Genomic DNA, 22,602 nt, shown 5'->3' with positions numbered 1-22,602 from the left:
GAACACATAAATCAATGCTTTAAGGGTTACCAAAAGAAATTGATTTCACTCTGAACAGATTTTTATTTCATTTATCAAAAGAGTCAGATCAAATGTCACTGGCTCATGATGCAAAAAGAAAGATCAAATGCCAGAATTAATTATTTCACTGAAATAACTTCTACACTCTTCCTGTCAACAGCTGGTTTGATGGCAGCATCCACATCTTACAAAATATTGATAAGTGACAAAGGTATAAGACAAAATGGGGGAAATAATGGGCACGAGAATCCATCCAACATGCATTGTCAATCTTAAATGCAGGGCTATATTAATGATCGAGTATTTTTGGAATGGTGGGGAGGTGTGAGAGGGGCTGTTTGAAGAAAAGCAAGGATGGAATTTTTACAAGCATCCCACAACACAATTTTTGCATCTATTCTTAGATCCTATTATTCTGCACATTTTGCAGTTACATTCCATTCACTTTCTTTTGAACTTTAGTTTAGGAACAAGAAAACACAACGCATATATTTAATGGCGCAGTATGTTTTGCATTATAATATATCATTTGCACTGAAATGCCTCAAAGAGATATATTCTAGGGAATATCAGATTCAGATTCAGATAATTTTAATTGTCATTGTCAGTGTACAGTACAGAGACAACAAAATGCATTAGTGATGTCTAGTTGGTTTATGGACAGATAAGTGTCCTAAGACATTTCTGCATTGTGAAAGCTTGCAATAAAATGCCTCCAATAAGCGAGTTTGTTATTCCGACTGCGCATGCCCAGGTCATGAGTCGCTCGTGATAAACTCTCGGCGGCTGTGCTGCTACATGGGTGCAGACCCGCGTTTCGTCCGTGGTCAGGGGTCGGACCATGGTCTCCGGCACTGCAGGCGCTGTTGAGCTGCTGCTGGGCAGTTCCCGATTGTCCCGTCCCTGTCTGGGGGGGTCTGGGGATGCCCGGGGTGGCCCTGGGCCGGCGGGAGTTGGCTGGGAGTGCCGGCCCAGGCTTGCAGCCAGTACAGAGGGTTGGGGGGGGGGGGAGGGGGGTGGGGGAAAACGCTGGCTCCAGCTCGACCCTGCCTGTCGCGCCGGGTTGACCGGCTGCCCTGGACGGGCGGGATACCAGCACGGAGCAGTTGAGTTGGCGCTTCTTCTCCTCGCTGGCGTTGGGCCTGGTGTCCTGTCGGTCCAGGGCTGTCGGTTGGCCCGACGGGACAGGCAGAGTTGAAATGGTGTTGGAGCTTCTTCTCCGCGCCGACTGTGGGCCTGGGCTCCCTTCAGTCTGAGGTCGCCCCAAATGTCTCTGGCTGCCCCTGGATGGGGTTGGGGCACTCGGGAGGGGACGGGGATAGTCCAGTGGCAGTTCGGCAGCACTTGGCTGTGGATGAGGTGCAGGTCTGTGTGCATGTGGTCGGCACAGTTGCCGAGAGTGTTTATCACGAGTGACCTCAGGCCAATCCCCCGATTCCTTGTGTTTTTCAGAATACCAAACTCGCTTATTCCCCCAACAAATGTTTCATGACTATTTATTCAATAATACCATGAAACATTCAGCTAATGCGCACTGTGTAAACACATACAGCCACAGCCTCCCATGGAGTGTTCAATCTTCAGTTTTCATTTGTTCCAAAATCAAATGTTTACTTTTATGATGAAGAATATTTACACAGAATCAAATATTATTCCACAATATTTATTATTCCATGCAGTGGATGCAAATTCTTAATCAGAATTTTTCTCAAGGTTTTAAAGTGTGCTCAGTTGTCTTTTTGCATTGAGAATTAGATTATTTTATACACCACAGATCATATCCTACATCTTTACTCAATGAAAACAAATTCACATCCAAAAAGGCATTTAATCCAAGAACTAATAAAAAGAAACAGAATTGTCCTCGACACCTTGACAAGGCCCTTGAATTGCACTGTCCTTTAATAATCAGAACACTTAAAATTAAACAGCATTTTATATGCATCCAATGTTAGAACAATTCATGTTGGTTTATAATCAAATATGGAATTGGTCTAAATTTATGTACCATAGTGAAACATTTTGCATTTAAGGAATCTTTCATACCACAAGACAATCCAAAGCATTTCATAGACAAAATCAATTAATTAAATATGATACACCACGATTGTGATATAGGCAAATCTGCGCCGACAATAAAATAAATATCACACACAACCAACGATGATATTTAAATAATATGTTTAGTTACTGCAAATTGAGGGATAACCCCTAAACAAACGTTATCATTTTCAAGTAAGTGAATCTTTCATGTTTATTTTAAACCAACAGTGCATTCTTTTAATGTTTGTAAAGATGTCACTTCCAATAATGTAGCACATACTCAGGATCATTTTTAAATGCAGACTGGTCTGCAAGTTTAGGTTCTAGGTGGAGCTTGATCTGTAATAGTTGATGACTGTTAGAATCTTTCAAAAAAGTTGATAACATACACCCAATTCTCTCCCCACAGGGGTTAGTGGGAATTAATTTCCTTAACCTTATTTTAATATACATCTTCTGAAAATTGGGTATTCCTTGGCTAAGTGATGAGTCCCTTGGAATGCAGTTTGCTTTTTATTATTAGTTGAATAAATATAGTTTGCCCAGATACCAGTTACAACCAAAACATTTGATACAGTATCAGAGAAGCTAGTCCTGCTAGTTATTGCTCCCTTCTCACCTTTAATTTATCATTAATGAAGCAGTTTTGAGTATGGCAAGCTACTTGAAATGAATTCAAAAGCTTAAAGGCATTTTTTTTTAAATTGGTGCTGAATGTTATCAAATTATTATACAGGGAAATAATAAACATCTATGGAGTAACCCGTATTAACTGACTTCTAGCCAACTTTCAAAAAACGTGTCTGACTATTCTTTACATAGATTAGTAACAATGAAATCTCAAAAAATCAGCATGAAAATTGTGTCATAAAACAGTGCACCTGTATCAATGGAATGAAGTCATCCTGCTCCAAGTAGTTGCATCCAGGTTTTGACAGAAGATGTACGAATTTAGAAACATCATCATGGCAGTTTTGCAAGATTCTGATTTACAAGAAAGACATATTCAACACATAGAATTTAAAAACAAATTTCCAATGCATGCCTCGATAATTACATCAGTCAACTGGCAAAATAAACTAATTATTTGCATTCTTTTCAGATATAGGAAGCCTTTGGCAGCTGGATGCAATGTTGCAAGATAAGGCCATGTTCATGAAAGTAACTATGCACCAAAGTGGGCATAATATAGAACTTAGAATGGTACAGCATAGGAGCAGCTATTTCAGCCTACAACGTCAGTGTTGATCATGATGCCAAGTTAAATTAATCTACTCTGCCTGCACGTGATGCATATCCCTCCAAATGAAGTTATTATTCTCCAGGAGTATGGGAAAATTATTTACGGATTAACAATAAATGATGGCATTTTTCAAATCTCATGAATTAATAAACAAATACTATTCCCTATACTGCTATTTGCATGATGACACAGTCATCTGCTGTCCTCTTTTAACCTTGATTTTCAGATGTTCACAAGACAACAATTTGACAAGCTGAACTGCAGTCAAGAGTATAGAACAGAAATAAAAACAATTTGGCTCATCACATCTATATTCAGCCAGAAGTGCCAAGTCAATTAATTTTCTCTGCTTCCTGCAGACATTGTCACTGCTACAGAAGCTCATCTTTAGCTAGTTTGATTCAGTCAATGCTATTTTAAGAAATGATCAAAGGCACTTGGTGTAGCAAAGTCTATGGGACTGGATAACATGCTGGTTGTGGTATGGAGATTTATACTCCAGATCCAGCTGTGCCTCTTGTCAACTTATTATAGTGTAAATGCAACATTGGCATGTCCAAATAGTAGGACAAATCCAATCCAATTGCTGCCCACTCCACTGTCATTTAACAGTACACAATGCATCCGACACACTCACCAATGTCAATTTTGAGTTTGGCCAGTGCAGTTTATTTTAGCTCGCAATGTTTTGGTCCAAAGAAGGAGAAACGAGCAATTCTAAAGGTTTGGTGAAACTGCCCTGGACCACAATAGTTGCCCAAGTATGGTATCAATGTGCCCTGGTAAAACTGAAGTCAATGATCACCAAGGGAATAACATTAAAGGCTGAAGATGCATCATCACACAAGATGGTCGTGGTTCCTGGATGTCAACATAGGACACCACAGCAGGAGTTCCCCAGGCCAGTGACCCAAGCTGAACTTTTTTCTGCTGCCATCTGCTTTTCATCATCAGCACAGAAGTGCCGATTGCACTCTTTACAGTTCTATTCACATGTCCTCGGTAAACAAAGCACTCCGTGTCGGTTTGCAAAGACCCCGACAATATTCAGCTAAAGGCTGATGGGTGACAAGTAGCATCAGTTCCGCAAGAGTGCAAGGCAAAGAATCACTAACACAAGAATTTAACTACACAACTCTTGGCATTGTATGGTAAGGACCAACTACTGACAGTCTACAGTCTTTTAAGGAGTAAGATGATGGAATATCCAATGTAGGCAGATGCAATCCATGAGCATTCCAGAATGTTTACACCATCCAAAGCAAGACATCTACCACCCTCCTCTGCTGGTGCATAGTGGCTGCCGTGGTCATTGTTGACAAAATGCACTGGCGTCAGTTACCTAAACCATTCTGACAAATGTGACAATAGATGGATAGGATATATCCCCCCCTCCAATTTGCACAACATATTGATGCAGAAATATAATTATGGTTTCCTCAATGTCATTTATTTATATCCTGCAATTCATTCCCAATAGCAGTGTGGGAGTAGTTTGACAGGAACTGTGGTAGTTCAAGATGACACTCCACTACCGCATTCTCAAGGGCAATAAATGCCTTACCAACAGTGTCCACTGGGCTTATGATCCCACAAATGAACATATAACTTTAATTTAATGTGTAAGGATAGTAGTGCGTAAGGATAGATGAAGGGATTAAAATTTGGAGATGACACAAAGCTGGGTGGCAGTGTGAACTGTGAGGAGGATGCTATGAGGATGCAGGATGACTTGGACAGGTTGGGTGAGTGGGCAGATGCAGTTTAATATGCGTAAACGTGAGGTTATCCACTTTGGTGGCAAAAACAGGAAGGCAGATTTTTATCTCAATGGAGTCAAGTTGGGAAAAGGGTAGGTACAACGGGATCTGGGCGTCCTTGTTCATCAGCCAATGAAAGTAAGCATGCAGGTACAGCAGGCAGTAAAGAAAGCAAATGGCATGGTGTCCTTCATAACAAGAGGAGTTGAGTATAGAGAAAAGAGGTCCTTCTGCAGTTGCATAGGGCCCTAGTGAGACCACACCTGAAGTATTGTGTGCTGTTTTGGTCTCCCAATTTAAGGAAGGAGATTCTTGCTATTGAGGGAGTGCAGCGTAGGTTTACCAGGTTAACTTCCGGGACTGTCATATGTTGATGGAATGAAGTGGGTGGGCTTGTACACTCTGGAATTTAGAAGGATGAGAGGAAGGATACCTTATTGAAACACATAAGATTATTAAGCGTTTGTACACACTAGAGGCAGGAAATATGTTCCCGATGTTGGGAGAGTCCAGAACCAGGGACCACAGTTTCAGAATAAGGGGTTAGTCTTTTAGAACCGAGATGAGGAAAAACCTTTTTACACAGAGAGTTGTGAGTCTGTGGAATACTCTGCATCACAGAGTGGTGGAGACTGGTTCTCTGGATGCTTTCAAGAGAGAGCTAGACAGAGCTCTTAAAGATAGTAGAGTCAAAGGATATGGAGAGAAGGCAGCAACGGGGTATTGATTATGGATGATCACCATTGAATGGCGGTGCTGGCTCGAGGGGCCGAATGGCCTACTCCTGCACCTATTGTCTATTGAGTGTGACTCCAATCAAATTGTTACATTAAATTAAGTCATTTAAACAAAAAAGATAGGGGAGGTATACATTTCTTATATAATTCTCTGGATAAAGATACTAAAAGAATACAATTATGACCAGTAATAATGAAACTTGTTTTGATCTATAGAAGCATTACTGATTACTACAGCGTGTTATGACATTAAAAGTCTCTGATTGTAACAATGCTACATTTCATGCCAAAATTATTTCTTGTTAAAAGTTCAAAATAACCCAAAGCTATCCTTCTAGATTTTCCATTCATAAATACCTTTAATAGATTCAAGAGAAAGCTCAACTGTAGAAGATTTGGCTTGGACTCAATAAATCCATGATTGAAAGCCTGCAGATACTATCTGGTTTAACATGGGAACATCAATTATAAAGAACCAGAAAACTGCTGGTATCAAAAGAACCCTGGCACAGATCACCACAGTGTGGATTGAGCAGAAATAGAGGAATAGTTTTTGACAAAAGAGAGGAAGTTGCTAAATTAAGCAATCTAAATGCCATATATACACAATTTTGACAGTAGAAAACAATCAGCTGCTCTGAAAAGGTGGGCACGACAACAATGACACCATGATTAATATGTATCTAATTTTGGTGATATTAATAAAATGCACTCCTTTAAATAATAATTCACATATTAAGCACCTGCTGATAAGCAGTATGATTAAGACAAGTGTTGTTTCTAAGTGTGTCAAGATATTCGTAACAAATTGAAACAAGATTCTAAAAAAGTTAGTCACATGTTTACCAGTTTATTGGCCAAGTATTCACATACAACAAATTTGCCTTGGTGCTGCGCCCGCAAGTGACATGACATAGTGACAGTTAGGAATGACACATGAAACATGAAACATTAATAATAAAACATTATCGATGCAGCTTTTTCCTTTCAGCTTTTATCCATTAATACTGGCCACCCTGCTGTAACTTTCATAAGAGCTATTTGTGTAAAGATACTATAAGCAGATTATAAGAGCCGAAAAATGTGAAAAGTTATAAAACTCAAATATATTTCCATGCAATTTTGATCTGTTACAAAGTGAGCCAGCTCTGTTGAAAGTTAGTTTAACTTTAAATACACAATGTCCCACAAAAGCAAAGATAAAATCAGCACTGGTGGTTTCAAATTTTCTTATGATCTGTCTTCGAACTTGAACATAATACAGATGATTACATGCTTGCATCACAAAAGGTAAAATGTATATTTTTAGAGTGTTGCTGCACTGATAAAAAACACACTGCTTAAAATTGAAAATCAATTGTGGACTCCCAAATTTCTTTTAGTTAATTACCAATGAAATAAGCAGCAAATGTTGGTATAGAAAGGTTACTTGGATCTGGTCTGGGTTATGGATACCCTCACCACTAAGTTTTTCAGGGAAAGAAAGTAAAACAACCCCATCACTACAAGTTACAATTAAGAGAGAGGAGAATGCAGAAGAACAAAACACTTACTTCCTCCACATTGCAATAAACTTATGGACAGATACATATCCAGTTCTTTCCCCACCAGCAGCGCAAAACAACGGGGATTTCCAATACAGAGGGCAGTCACATGCCTTTTAAATAAACAAATGCCATTCGTTAAATAAGAAATACTAAAGTTTAGTATAGAGAATGGGGCAATGAGTGATTGATAGGAATGGAATCAAACAAAGCCAAGGCAAAAACAAACTTAAAAGAAAACGAGAAATAGTAAGGAACATACTTGCACATTCAACATCTTGGTGGAACTAGAACTCAAGATTTTAGCACTTGGCCACTTCCTAGACAAAGATATCCAAAGTGGCCAGCATTTAAAAAGGAATAAAGGAAAATGGGCGAGGATAAATATACCAAAGAAAACAAATAGGATGATCTGTGCAGTGCCTGGTGTTTGGGGATGAACAGGATTATCACACTACCATATTCTAGTAGCTCCCCTGAATTATCAATCAGGCAGGCAGTGAAGAAAGCAAATGGCATATTGGCCTTCATAACAAGAGGAGTTGAGTATAGAAGCGAAGAGCTTCCTAGTGAGACCACACCTGGAGTATTGTGCGCAGTTTTGGTCTCCAAATTTGAGGCAGGACATTCTTGCTATTGAGGGAGTGCAGCATAGGTTCACAAGGTTAATTCCCGGGATGGCGGGACTGTCATATGATGAGAGAATGCAGCGGCTGAGCTTGCATACTCTGGAATTTAGAAGGATGAGAGGCAATCTTATTAAAACATATAAGATTATTAAGAAGGGTTTTGGCCCGAAAAGTTGCCTTTTCCCTTTGCTCCATAGATGCTGCTGCACCCGCTGACTTTCTCCAGCTTTTTTGTGTACCTAAGATTATTAAGGGTTTGGACACACTAGAGGAAGAAAACATGTTCCCAATTTTGGGGGAGTCCAGAACCAGGGGCCACAGTTTAAGAATAAGGGGTAAGCCATTTAGAATGGAGATGAGGAAACACTTTTTCCACACAGAGAGTTGTGAGTCTGTGGAATTCTCTGCGTCAGAGGGCGATGGAGGCCAGTTCTCTGGATACTTTCAAGAGAGAACTAGATAGGGCTCTTGAAGATAGCAGAGTCAGGGGATATGGGGAGAAGGCAGGAATGGGGTACTGATTGTGGATGATCTGCCATGATCACATTGAATGACAGTGCTGGCTTGAAGGGCCGAATGGCCTACTCCTTCACCTATTGCCTAAAAGCTTGATGGCATGTAATTCTACCCGTGTCAATCACTTCATGTTCCATGCACAATTTATTTGCCAATAGTGACCTTGGTCATTATCTTCAGCCACTTACACAAATGCAGATTTCTGTCATTTGTCTGAAGTGAGCCAGAACAATTGTGACTTCTTGCTGAATTTGATTCCGAGTTGAGCTACAGAACAGATGTCTGTGCCTTCACTAATACCATTTATTTTCATACTCATAGCATATCCCAATGTTATTACAGGTGCACAACCTTTTATCCGAAAGCCTTGGGACCAGACACTTTTCGTAATTCAGAATTTGTCGGTCTTCGGAATGGAAATTTTTTAGCGTAGATTTTAATGGCTGGCTCAGTGGTAGAGTGCTCGGCTCATATCCGCAAGGTCGCGAGTTTGCGCCTTGATCCCGGCAGTTACTCGGTCGCGAGTTTGAGTCTTCAATGTCGTTTTTTCTTGCAGAATAAATGTCTGTATGAAATGCAGTGTGTTGAATGAATTCCTGAATTTGTAAATGTGCCCACAGCATTGAATCACCTCTCGCACTCATGACACCCTAGCGGGGCTACATGCCCTTAGGCGGCCTAGCTCGGGGATTCTTGAATCCCCAAGCTAGGTCGCAAGTTTGCGCCTCGATCCTGGCAGTTACTCGGTCGCGAGTTTGAGTCTTCAATGTAGTTTTTTCTTGCAGAATAAATGTTTGTATGAAATGCAGTGTAGGAGAGGTGTACTGACTGTGTGGGCAGAACTTTGGAAGTGATTGCCCACCAGTCTAAAAAGCCGCTGTGTCTCCCTGACCCTGGGATAGCAGGGGGCGATCAAACAGCACAATACCCCCCTCCAATTCCAGAGGAATCCTCTCCCCGATGGGCCGCTACGGCAACAAGTGGCAGTTTGCCCACAGCCCGAGCTGTGCCACCCCAAGAACAAGACTACCTGGCACACCATCAGCTTCTGCCCCTACGTGTTCCTCTGGAGTTGGAGCGGGGCTGGGCTGGAGTTGCTGCTGGCTGTGGGTCTCTGGGATCTCCGTGCTTGCAGTGGGCCTGGGGGTTGCTGTCCCGTTGGTCCTGACGTCTCCAGCCACCCCCCTGGACTGGCTGACGTGTTCCTCTGGACAGTTCTTTCTCTGTCGTCTGGCCCCGGGGACTGGTCCTGACGTTGTTTTTTGACCTGGCTGAGAGACTGGGAACTGTACCGCCCCTGCCCCCTCCCTCTGCAACTGCGGGGGCGGTACAGGGGATGGAGGTGGCCGCAGGACTGGGAACCCGCTGTGGGCCCCTACGGGTTCTGCGCCCCGTCATCCGCAACCCAGGTTGCTCTGTAGTTGGGCCTGGGCTGGGCTGCGTTGGCTGTCCAATCTGATCCTGACCGTGCTTGCGGTGGGTCTGGTGGTCGACTGAATTGGTGCTGACGTCGCCGACCACTGACCTGATCGCCGACGTGAAGACAGTACAAAGCCCCCGCGCCGGTGCAATGAGCGGGGAGCTGGAGAGGGGAGGGATGGGGTCACACACATGGCCGGGAAGCAGAGGGGTGTAGGTGGGGTGAAACTGAAGGGAGCGCCAATCTGCTGCTGCCTGCACGCTGAGTTAAAAAATTCCCACGCAAGACTCGAGATACACTGTGTATCGTGTCTACCGTGGGAACTTTTTAACTCAGCGGGCAGGTAGCAGCATATTGTCAATTATTAACCCTCCCGCGCAATATACCCTCACCTTCTCTTTTATGAATAGGGATTTAGTTTCCCTTTCGTCGAGGACCGACCGGAGGTTCCGCTGTCACCTCTGCGGGCTGCCCTCGGTGAACGTTTTCAAGGACCTTTCTTCAAGGACCGAAAAAATGTTATTCGGAGGTTTCCGTTATTTGGATCTTCGGATAAAAGGTTGTGCACCTGTACTTAGATTTGACCATTCCAATAGATTCATTGCTAATAAAAAAAGGATTATCCAAACTTTGAAAGAAATACTAATCCTAAAAGAGAATGTGGCACGGTTGGATTCATTACTTTGAACGTTTCCAATGTTCAAAAGAGTGAATATTGTTTTCTGTTCTTGTTTCAGATTTCCAGAATCTTGTTATTTTTGATTATCATTATTAAATATCGATATTTGGTAGTTCCTTATACAAAATTATTCATGAAACAATTAGAAATGGACCCCATGATACAATACGCAAAGTATTAACAAAATCTTACCTTGGCAATTTTTCCCATATCTTCCAAGGTTGCTTTTTCATTCTCAAACTCAACAAAAGCATTTTCTATTCTGGCAATTACTGCATCTACATTAAATGTTTTCTTAGGGCACCCTTGAGGAAAATAAAATTTTGGAATGCACTCGCTCAGTGTCGGAGGCAAGAGGCTCTCTTTCTTTGCTTGAACCTATCAGAAATAAATAACCGACATTTAGTTCATCCATACATAGAAAACAAGCCACTTAGACATCAAATGCTACCTTAATAGGACAAACAATTTAGGTTAGAATAGATTTTATCCATCCATGTTAACTTCTGTGGAATAACACGAGATAAATGCTTAGAATCGTCAAGAATCTGAAGAAGGGTTTTGGCCCGAAACGTTGCCTATTTCCTTCGCTCCATAGATGCTGCTGCACCCGCTGAGTTTCTCCAGCAATTTTGTGTACCTTAGAATCGTCAAGAGCCTGAATCATACTTGCCTCATATTTTTGTCATTATGAGTTTGCATCTTGGACATTAGGGTCAAGATCTGAACACAAAATCTAATATAGCATGCCTGTCAGTACTAAGTAAGTACCCCGTTGTCAGAAGTATCATTTTGTAGATGCAATGTTCAGCTGTACAAACTTTCTACGTCATATATTAGGCTTTAAAAATCTATTGATATTGCAAGATTTTCACAGTTAAAAGACACAAATTAAACTAAGTACATCTAATTCCTGTTTTGCTCCAATATTTTCAAAAGGGAAAAAGACAAAACAAATTTGATTGCTTTTGATTTCATTTGTGCTGCCTGCAATTTTGATCATCCAGTTTATTCTCCTTATACTGCAGTCTAGTTTAACATCCAGGTGGCAACCTAAGCGGAAGATGTTAAATAGTACCGCTTGGGTACTGCTGATGTTCAATGGAATGTAGGTGCCCCTGAGCACAAGTTGTTGAAAGGCAACCTGCCAGTGAAGCAGACAGTAAGAAAAACAAATAATACGTTTGCCTCTTTTGTCATTGCAAGTGGAAGACTGTCATACTGCGAAAAAAAAAGTGCTTTGGTGCGATCATATCTGAGTATTGTGTATGTATTTGTTCTTACCTTAAAAAAGGATAAATGTGCTAAAATGGGAAAGGCAGTAAAGATCCATCAAAATGGTTCCTGGGGTGGTAGATTTATCATGGGTAGAGCCAGAGTAAACTTTTTTTTCTCAGTTTACAACAATGAAAATTGAAGTATAGAAAATTCCAAAAGGAGGAATCTACAATTTGAAGTTAGTCTCAAAAAGGCCATCTAGGCCATCTAGGACTGACAAGCAAAATATTTCTTCATTCAACAGGGCAGATAATCTACAGAATGTTCTACCCTGGAGGAATGAGGAAGCTCCATCACCAATTTTTTCAACATTGAAATCAATCAATTTTTAGATGTAAGGAACCAAAAGATTGCAGGCTTACGGCAAGAAAACAACATTGAAGAAGAATATCAGATATGATCTTGTTGAACAGTGAAGCAGGCTTGAGGGTAGAGGGCAGAGTAGCACATTCTTCACTGCCATATTAACGATTATTGTTGGCTATGAGATATGAAATAGATTCGCTTATAAAAGATGACAAATTCATAAACAGAATATATTGGCTCAGATACTTTTTTTTCCAGATTGATTTACTTATTTGTGGGTACTTGGGATGCGCTGCTGGAGGAGGAAGTTGACGCAGAAATGAAAACAATATTTAAGAGGCATTTTGACAGATACATATATAGGAAAGGTTTAGAGTGATATGGGCCAAATGAAAACAGGCGGGACTAGTGTAGATGGGGCGCCTTGGTCGGCATGGGCAAGCTAGGCCAACGGGCCTGTTTTCGTGCTGCATGACTATGACACTAAATCCACACAAATGGCACCAGAGATCAGGATTGAACTCAGGTTGCTGGAGCTATGAAGCAGCTGTCTCCCCTTGGGGATTGTGAAGAAGACACCTTGAAAACAGGGCAGATGAGAATTTTCATTTGGCTGAAGAATTGATGGAAGAATCTGGTTATGTAAATTTAAAAACGGACGCCGTCATTTGAAAAGGAGGAAACTTAAGCAGCTAGCAAAGATATTCAAGAATCATAGTAGTCCAAGTAAAACAATAATCTGTTATCCAACTGTTTAGAAATCTCAATTGTTTGGCATCTGACTTACCAGAACATTAGTTACCACACTCTCTTTATACTTAGATGGTTCTGTTGCGTGCACACCTTTTAAACGCACTGGGAATGTATATCTTGGAGTATTAATCAAAATAACAGAATCATGGAGCTATGTAGCAAGGATACAGTCCCCCTTCGGCTCAACTCGTCCATAATGACCAAGTTGCCTAACTGAGCTAGTCCAACTTGCCTGTGCTGGCCTACATCATTCTAAACCTTTGCCATCCATGCCCTTGCCCAAATGTATTTTAACTGTCAGAACTATACCCTCTACAACTTCTCCTGGCAGCTCATTCCATATACACATCACCCTCTGAGTGAAACATCCTATAGCTCAATCTGCTACTTCGGTACCAAAATCCCAAACATGTCAGATTAAATTGAATTTTATGATAGCAATTTGCAACTCAAGAGACTGACTCTAAACAGATACAAAACAGTAAACAGTAGCCAGTGCAAGGACAAGCAGCATTTTATATGCACAGACTTTCAATTTTAGACAATCTTTAGAGATGGCTTGTACGAGTTATCGCAAAGCTTCCCTACAACTCTTGAATCGAGATGCTCAGGGAACATGCACTGGGTGCATTTTGTATTCCAGATTTAAGGGACAATTGGCAAATGCCCAAAGTTCCATCAACACTGCATGTGCATACAAATCACATTCCTCCATTGAAAAATAATACATAACATCAGTTTATTTGACAGGAAATATAAATGCGATTGCCAAAAAAATTATATCCTGTTACTTGGAAGAAAATCTGCAAGTCATCTGGATAACATTCTTTATCCAATACACTAGGATCAAATTGTCACTCATCTCATTGTGAATTGCAATCATCAGTGTAGCAAAATGGTTGTTAGTGATGTATATATACATATCAAAGTTCTTTTATGCAAATTATTCTGAATTCCCTATTTCCTTCTCATGCTATAATTTTGCATTATGATCCAATCCCACACTATAGCCACAGCATTTAATTCCACAATTTCATACTGCTCATACTGATCCCTTTATTTTGGTGGACACATTTCTAAATATTACACACAAATTAAAAATTATTTCAGCAAATAAATCGAGGGAGAGTGAATGCATTCAGAAATCTTGGCAACATTCAATACTGACAAGCAATAATATCTGCACAAGACTAGACAGTATGCCAAGGTCAATTTAGCACACACATTTTGCAATTTATAGAATTTGGCCCATCTCCAATACCCATTTGCTACTATAAACTTTCTTACAAAAAGACACAGCATTTTATGAGACCGAGGAGGCAGGCAGACATCAGTTCAACAGCTTTTACCATAGATTAAATGGAGTGCTTCCACATGCTGCAGTCCAATATCTTTCTATTTTGTTCATATAATTGGGTTGAGTCAAAGTGACTCAAGGACAAATTGAGAGACAGAATCCAATGGACATAGCAATGATTGGTTCCAAAAAACATTTCATGCCCAAAAATCCATACTTTTGGCCACGAGTCACCACCTCACAATGGATACACCAAGATCCAAAAATTACTTTTCCTTATAACATCTTCAAAATTGAAAAGTACAATTAAGCTACATTATTTATACTCCATGTCTCGTGTTAGACAAAATATTAAGAAACCTAAAAGCAGGAAGCCAATCAGTCTTCCATGCCAGCTCCAACATTCATATGGATAACAGCTGATTTTTACCTTAAACTACTTTCCTCTACTAACCCCATTTCCCTTCAGTTCCCACATCCACAAAATATATTAATCTGTCTTGACCATTCCTAGCAATTGAACAATATTTAGCAATCTTTGGGAGAATTTCTCACAGACCTGGACCGACAACCTGTTCTTTCAGAATGAAATCCTTGGTTCTAAACACTACTGCATCCATCTTGTCAATCCAGGTAAGAATGTTGCATGTATCAATGAAACATCTCTTATTCTTCTAAACCCGAGGGTTTAATAAACCCAACCTGCTCAGTCTCTACCCAAAGAACAAGCATTCCCATTCCAGTAATCCTTCATTGCACTTAATCAAAAGTATATCCGGGCCGCCGGGTCTTTGGCCAGGTCTCGGGTCTCCGCTCTCCGGCTACTCCTCATCCGCCAGCACGGCCGGCCGCCTTGCACATGCGGACTATCATGGTCTGCACATCCTCCCCCTGCACATACGCACAACCACGGTCAGCACATCACCGACCACCCTGCACATGTGCACTGCCACAGCAACTGGTTGGCGCCGGGCACTTTCTCCCTTTCTTTGCATTGTGGGAGATCTGGCTGCCATTGCTGTCCGGTCGCCGCCATGCCGCGACTGCTGAAAACCAACGCAGAATAACTCTCTGGAGCTGGAGTAACTCTTGCTTCAGAGCGCAAGAGATACTCCAAAATTACTCAAAATGAAATTTAAACTGGTGAAAGGGTCCACCACCAAACTCCAAACAATAACAGCCTATTGCACTGCATGTGTTTATTTATTCAGATATGGTCTATAGACGCACTGAACTTTTATCTCCTGTTCTGTATTATGGGGGGGGGGGGGTCAACACACAGACAAGGTTCCTGCACACCTTTGGAATGTGGAAGGAAACAAGAGCACCTGGAGAATACCCATGCGATCAAAGGGAAAAGGAGCAAACTCCATATAGGCAGCACCCATATTCAGGATCAATTCCGGGTCTCTGCCACTTTTAGGTAGCAACTTTATGGCCAATGTACTGCCCCATGGTCTTGAACTGAATTAAAACAGAGTAGCTGTAAAGGCGGATATAGCGTCATAGAAACATAGAAATTAGGTGCAGGAGTAGGCCATTCGGCCCTTCGAGCCTGCACCGCCATTCAATATGATCATGGCTGATCATCCAACTCAGTATCCCGTACCTGCCTTCTCTCCATACCCCCTGATCCCCTTAGCCACAAGGGCCACATCTAACTCCCTCTTAAATATCGCCAATGAACTGGCCTCGACTAACCTCTGTGGCAGAGAGTTCCAGAGATTCACCACTCTCTGTGTGAAAAAAATTCTTCTCATCTCGGTTTTAAAGGATTTCCCCCTTATCCTTAAGCTGTGACCCCTTGTCCTGGACTTCCCCAACATCGGGAGCAATCTTCCTGCATCTAGCCTGTCCAACCCCTTAAGAATTTTGTAAGTTTCTATAAGATCCCCTCTCAATCTCCTAAATTCTAGAGAGTATAAACCAAGTCTATCCAGTCTTTCTTCATAAGACAGTCCTGACATCCCAGGAATAAGTCTGGTGAACCTTCTCTGCGCTCCCTCTATGGCAATAATTCTCAGATTTGGAGACAAAACTGTACGCAATACTCCAGGTGTGGTCTCACCAAGACCCTGTACAACTGCAGTAGAACCTCCCTGCTCCTATACTCAAATCCTTTTGCTATGAAAGCTAACATACTATTCGCTTTCTTCACTGCCTGCTGCACCTGCATGCCTACTTTCAATGACTAGTGTACCATGACACCCAGGTCTCGCTGCATCTCCCCTTTTCCTAGTCGGCCACCATTTAGATAATAGTCTGCTTTCCTGTTTTTGCCACCAAAATGGATAACCTCACATTTATCCACATTATACTGCATCTGCCAAACATTTGCCCACTCACCCAGCCTATCCAAGTCACCTTGCAGTCTCCTAGCATCCTCCTCACAGCTAACACTGCCCCCCAGCTTAGTGTCGTCCGCAAACTTGGAGATATTGCCTTCAATTCCCTCATCCAGATCATTAATATATATATTATAAATAGCTGGGGTCCCAGCCCTGAGCCTTGCGGTACCCCACTAGTCACTGCCTGCCATTGTGAAAAGGACCCGTTTACTCCTGCTCTTTGCTTCCTGTTTGCCAGCCAGTTCTCTTTCCACATCAATACTGAACCCCCAAAGCCGTGTGCTTTAAGTTTGTATACTAATCTCTTATGTGGGACCTTGTCGAAAGCCTTCTGGAAGTCCAGATACACCACATCCACTGGTTCTCCCCTATCCACGCTACTAGTTACATCCTCGAAAAATTCTATAAGATTCGTCAGACATGATTTACCTTTTGTAAATCCATGCTGACTTTGTCCAATGATTTCATCACTTTCCAAATGTGCTGCTATCCCATCTTTAATAACTGACTCTAGCAGTTTCCCCACTACCGATGTTAGACTAACTGGTCTGTAATTCCCCGTTTTCTCTCTCCCTCCCTTCTTAAAAAGTGAGGTTACGTTTGCTACCCGCCAATCCTCAGGAACTACTCCAGAATCTAAAGAGTTTTGAAAGATTATTACTAATGCATCCATTATTTCTGGAGCTACTTCCTTAAGTACTCTGGGATGCAGCCTATCTGGCCCTGGGGATTTATCGGCCTTTAATCCATTCAATTTACCCAACACCACTTCCCGACTAACCTGGATTTCACTCAATTCCTCCAACTCCTTTGACCCGCGGTCCCCTGCTATTTCCGGCAGATTATTTATGTCTTCCTTAGTGAAGACGGAACCAAAGTAGTTATTCAATTGGTCCGCCATATCCTTGTTCCCCATGATCAACTCACCTGTTTCTGACTGCAAGGGACCTACATTTGTTTTAACTAATCTCTTTCTTTTCACATATCTATAAAAACTTTTGCAGTCAGTTTTTATGTTCCCTGCCAGTTTTCTTTCATAATCTATTTTTCCTTTCCTAATTAAGCCCTTTGTCCTCCTCTGCTGGTCTCTGAATTTCTCCCAGTCCTCCGGTATGCTGCTTTTTCCGGCTAATTTGTACGCATCATCCTTCGCTTTGATACTATCCCTGATTTCCCTTGTTATCCACGGATGTACTACCTTCCCTGATTTATTCTTTTGCCAAACTGGGATGAACAATTTTTGTAGTTCATCCATGCAGTCTTTAAATGTCTTCCATTGCATATCCACCGTCAACCCTTTTAGAATTAATTGCCAGTCAATCTTGGCCAATTCACGTCTCATACCCTCAAAGTTACCTTTCTTTAAGTTCAGAACCATTGTTTCTGAATTAACAATGTCACTCTCCATCCTAATGAAGAACTCAACCATATTATGGTCACTCTTGCCCAAGGGGGCATGTACAACAAGATTGCTAACTAACCCTTCCTCATTACTCAATACCCAGTCTAAAATAGCCTGCTCTCTCGTTGGTTCCTCTACATGTTGATTTAGATAACTATCCCGCATACATTCCAAGAAATCCTCTTCCTCAGCACCCCTGCCAATTTGATTCACCCAATCTATATGTAGATTGAAGTCACCCATTATAACTGTTTTGCCTTTGTCGCACGCATTTCTAATTTCCTGTTTGATACCATCTCCAACTTCACTACTACTGTTAGGTGGCCTGTACACAACACCCTCCAGCGTTTTCTGCCCCTTAGCGTTTCGCAGCTCTACCCATACCGATTCCACATCCTCCAAACTAATGTCCTTCCTTTCCATTGCGTTAATCTCCTCTCTTATCAGCAACGCTACCCCACCTCCTTTTCCTTTCTCTCTATCCCTCCTGAATATTGAATATCCCTGGATGTTCAGCTCCCAGCCTTGGTCACCCTGGAGCCATGTCTCCGTGATCCCAACTATATCATAGTCATTAATAGCTATCTGCACATTCAACTCATCCACCTTATTACGAATGCTCCTTGCATTGAGACACAAAGCCTTCAGGATTGTTTTTACAACACTCTTACCCCTTATACAATTATGTTGAAAAGTGGCCCTTTTTGATTTTTGCCCTGGTTTTGTCTGCCTGCCACTTATACTTTTCACCTTGCTACCTATTGCTTCTACCCTCATTTTACACCCCTCTGTCTCTACGCTCACACATTTAGAAACCCTTTTCCTTTAACTCCATCCTCCACTATCCCATTCGACACCCCACCCCCCTTATTCAGTTTAAAACCACCCGTGTAGCAGTGGCAAACCTGCCTGCCAGAATGCTGGGCCCACACCTGTTAAGATGCAATCCGTCCCTTTTGTACCGTTCCCCCTTACCCCACTTAGAGCTTTTAGTCTGAAAATTGTGTGTTTTATATTTTTAGTAACCGAAGTTATCAACGTATAAAACAAAATATAGTGGCACATCTGGTAGACTTGCTGCCTCACACACCAGAGATCTGTGTTCGATCCTGTCCTCGGGCACTGACTGCGTTGAATTTCCACATTCTCCCTACAAGCGTGTGGGTTTCCTCCCACATCCCAAAGATGCATTGGCTTTGTAGGTTAACTTGTATCTGTAAAATTGTTCCTAATGTGTAGGGAGTGGGTGAGGATAGTGGGATAACAGAACTTGTGTGAATGGGTAGACAAATATGCTGGAGAAACTCAGCGGGTAAGGCAGCATCTATGGAGCGGAGGAAATAGGCGATGTTTTGGGCCGAGACCTTTCTTCAGACTGATGCGTGGATGAGGGGGGGGGACGGGAAGAAGAAAGGAAGAGATGCAGTCAGTGGGCTGAGGGAGAGCTGGGAAGGGAGGAGAAAGCAGGGACTACCTGAAATTGGAGGTCAATGTTCATACCGCTGGGGTATAAACTGCCCAAGCGAAATATGAGGTGCTGCTCCTCCAATTTACGGTGGGCCTCACTCTGGCCATGGAGGCGGCCCAGGACAGAAAGGTCGGATTCGGAATGGGAGGGGGAGTTGAAGTGCTGAGCGACCGGGAGATCAGGTTGGTTATTGTGAACTGAGTGAAGGTGTTGTGCGAAGCGACCACCAAGGTTGGTCTCACCGAGGTTGATCATACGCTGAATAATCTAACCACATTATTGTTTGGAAGTGGAAATAAATAATAGAAATTGCATTCATTGCAAAGTGTAAGAGTTGAGATACTGTATTATAATTTTGCTGCATGTCATTGTGGTATATAATCATGTCTTGATTGGTGAATATGTTTGGTTTGTGACTTTATTTGAAGCAGAAATAATATGTGAATGCTTCATTGAGCATAATTCAGATTGGTAACTACGCACTTTGTCCAAGCACATAATCGCACGCGTCATGCAAGCCATCTTAAATGACCACCTAAACTGTCATTTGGCAACCTAAAAAGCTGCCTAGGTTGACCGGCTAGCAACAGAGAAAAAAAGTTAAGTGAGAGTCCTGCTGTAGTCTCTGTCGCTTGGCCTATCCAGATACTTTAAATGTGTGAATTGCAGTTTCTATCACCTTCATGGGCAGTGTGTTCCATATTATACCAACGTTTTTCCTCAGCACTCATCTAATTCTTTCTCCTCATCCAAAACCCATGCCCCCTGGTTTTACTATGCTGGTCATAATTTGGGACATCTGTCAGGTCCCCATCAGCCTCCTCTGCTCCAAGGAATACAAACAAAATCTATCCTCATATCTGAAATGTCTGCAATTTCTACTGATATGTATGCAGCAATACCCACATCCTCTTGAACACCACTTTCCAATCTCTCATTGTTTATAGGAAAATTACTACTTTTCTATTTTTAACTTAAAAGTGGATGATCTTACATTCAAACATAGTATACCATTTACCATGCTCTTACCCATTTACTGGTTTTTATATCTTTAAAGGTCTCTGCATCATAACATCAGGTAGGGCCAGGTGTAATGAAACTGGCTCAGAGTCAGCGCTGCAATTCGTTATCATCTTCCAGGTCCATGCTATTTCTAACACTATCCCCTAATCCCTCCACAAATCTATCAATATGTATTTTCCAAGAACACAATGGCTAAGCCTTCTCCCGACTTTGGTAGGCGGCGCGACTCTCGTCAGCAGCAGCCTCTGCAGCCCGTCCGCGTTTTTATTATTTTTTGTCTATGTTTCTATGTAGTTTTTGTTATTTTTTGTTGGGGTGTGTGTGTGGGGGGGTGGGAAGGAGGGGGTAACTTTTAAATCTCTCCCTGCACGGGAGACCCGACCTTTTCTTGTCGGGTCTCCGTTGTCGTTGGGGCTGCAACGTGGAGCGGCCTCCAACAGGAGAAGACCGGGGACTCTGGTGCCGACGACTCACCTCACCGTCGCGGAGCTGGCCGAGTCCAGAGCGGGTGGAGCGGTGGTGGAGCGCTGCTGCTGCTGCGGCCCGACCTCCGGAGATTCGGAGGCTGCAACTGCGGGTCTGGCGGACGGCGGCACCGGGAGCCCGCAGGTTCCTGGAGGGAGACCGCTTTTCAGGGCTCTCGCAACGGCGACTTCTCCCGCCCGAGTTGCGGGGTCGAAGAGCTCCTGGAGCGGGGCCTGACATCACCGCCCCGCGCGGCTTGGAATGGCCGCGGGACTCTGTGAGCGCACGCCGGGGGCTCTAACACCAAGACCCGTTGTGCGACCTCGCACCACCCGGCGTGGCTTTAATGGCCGCGGGACAATCGCCATCGCCAGCCGGGGGCTTTGACTTTGACTCTGACATCGGGGGGGGGGGGGAAGAGTGCAGTGGAGAGATACGTTTTTTTGGCCTTCCATCACAGCGATGTGATGGATGTTTATGTAAATTATGTTGTGTCTTGGGTCTATTTGTTTGTGATGTAATGTATGGCTGCAGAAACGGCATTTCGTTTGGACCTCAAGGGGTCCAAATGACAAATAAATTGAATCTTGAATCTTGATCCTCCACAGATTCACCACTTGAATGAAGAGTTGTTCCTTATCTCAGTCTGAAGCATCTTCCCTTCATCTGTGCCTCCAACCCAACATCAGTCAATAATGGGAAATATCTCGAATCTCGGCTGAACATCTATTTAAGAACTTTGTCTGTTATCAATGAGATCTCTTATTTTTCTAAACCCTAGAGAATACTGTTGCAACTTACTTAACCTCTCCTTGCATGACAATTCTGTCATCTCTAGAAACAGTGTAATGAATCCTTGTTAGATTTTTTTCTCTGGCCAGTATATCCTTTTTTGTTAGACACAATATTGTGGGTATGGAGACAAAAGAGAATGCAGATGCTAGGGTCTGGTGCAACAACAAGTCCGATGGAGGAACTCGGCAGGTCAAGCAAGATCTGTGGCGAGGGGGAAAATAGAGGAATTGTCACCATTTCAGGTCACAACCCTGCATCCTCCTCTACCTAGCTCCATCGGTCAGTCATTCTTCACACCTCCGTCTACCAATCACTTGACTTTTGCCTCATCACTTCCCTCTTCTCTTTATATTAGTCATCTCCAGTTGTGATGTCCACAGTCCTACACTCCAGTTTTCAAATCTTCTCTTAATAAAAAGGCCAAGATACTACTTGCTGCTTTTACTGCTTTCTACACTTGCATGTTAACCTTTGACAACTTGTGTCCAGGAACATCCAAGACCCTTAAATTATCAACATTACGCAATCCTTCATGACTGCATTTGGAGTATTGTGAGCAGTTTTGGTAAAGGTGTCAAGGGTTATGGGCTTGGGATAGGTATGTTACAAAACCTACCTGAATCGTCATTGGGAATCTGCCCACAGCCAGGTCCGCGATTTTGGCGCTGTTTGGAGGGGGCGGGTTTAAAACGCGATTTTTACTAGGCTGTACTAATCGCAGATGTTCAGCCTAGTAAATCATTAACGAAAAATCGCTGCAAGACCCGGTCGCAAAAGGTATTATTAGTTTTATAGGCCTCGATAATATAGTTATAATAGTTTTAAAATTACTGTCTGATTCCGCAACCTCTCGCAGCCCCAGGGTTTTATAAAGC

At 42.4% G+C, this 22,602-nt stretch overlaps 1 protein-coding gene across 6 annotated transcripts in view; it reads right to left on the bottom strand.

The window, feature by feature from the left end:
• The window catches only part of ppp2r3b (protein phosphatase 2, regulatory subunit B'', beta), an 87,738-nt gene that overhangs the window by 31,632 nt on the left and 33,504 nt on the right, over positions 1-22,602 (bottom strand). For all 6 annotated transcript variants that reach the window (XM_055636466.1, XM_055636465.1, XM_055636462.1 and 3 more), the window contains 3 exons: positions 10,785-10,970; positions 7,358-7,461; positions 2,946-3,048 (listed from right to left, as the gene is read on the bottom strand). In XM_055636466.1, the coding sequence (XP_055492441.1) occupies positions 2,946-3,048; positions 7,358-7,461; positions 10,785-10,970 (393 nt within the window). The remainder of the gene's footprint in view (positions 1-2,945; positions 3,049-7,357; positions 7,462-10,784; positions 10,971-22,602) is intronic.

Source organism: Leucoraja erinacea, chromosome 6, assembly GCF_028641065.1.
Source record: "Leucoraja erinacea ecotype New England chromosome 6, Leri_hhj_1, whole genome shotgun sequence".
Classification (NCBI taxonomy): Eukaryota; Metazoa; Chordata; class Chondrichthyes; order Rajiformes; family Rajidae; genus Leucoraja; species Leucoraja erinaceus.
Note: the sequence above shows the minus strand (reverse complement) of the source record. Positions and strands in the feature narration are given on the sequence as shown.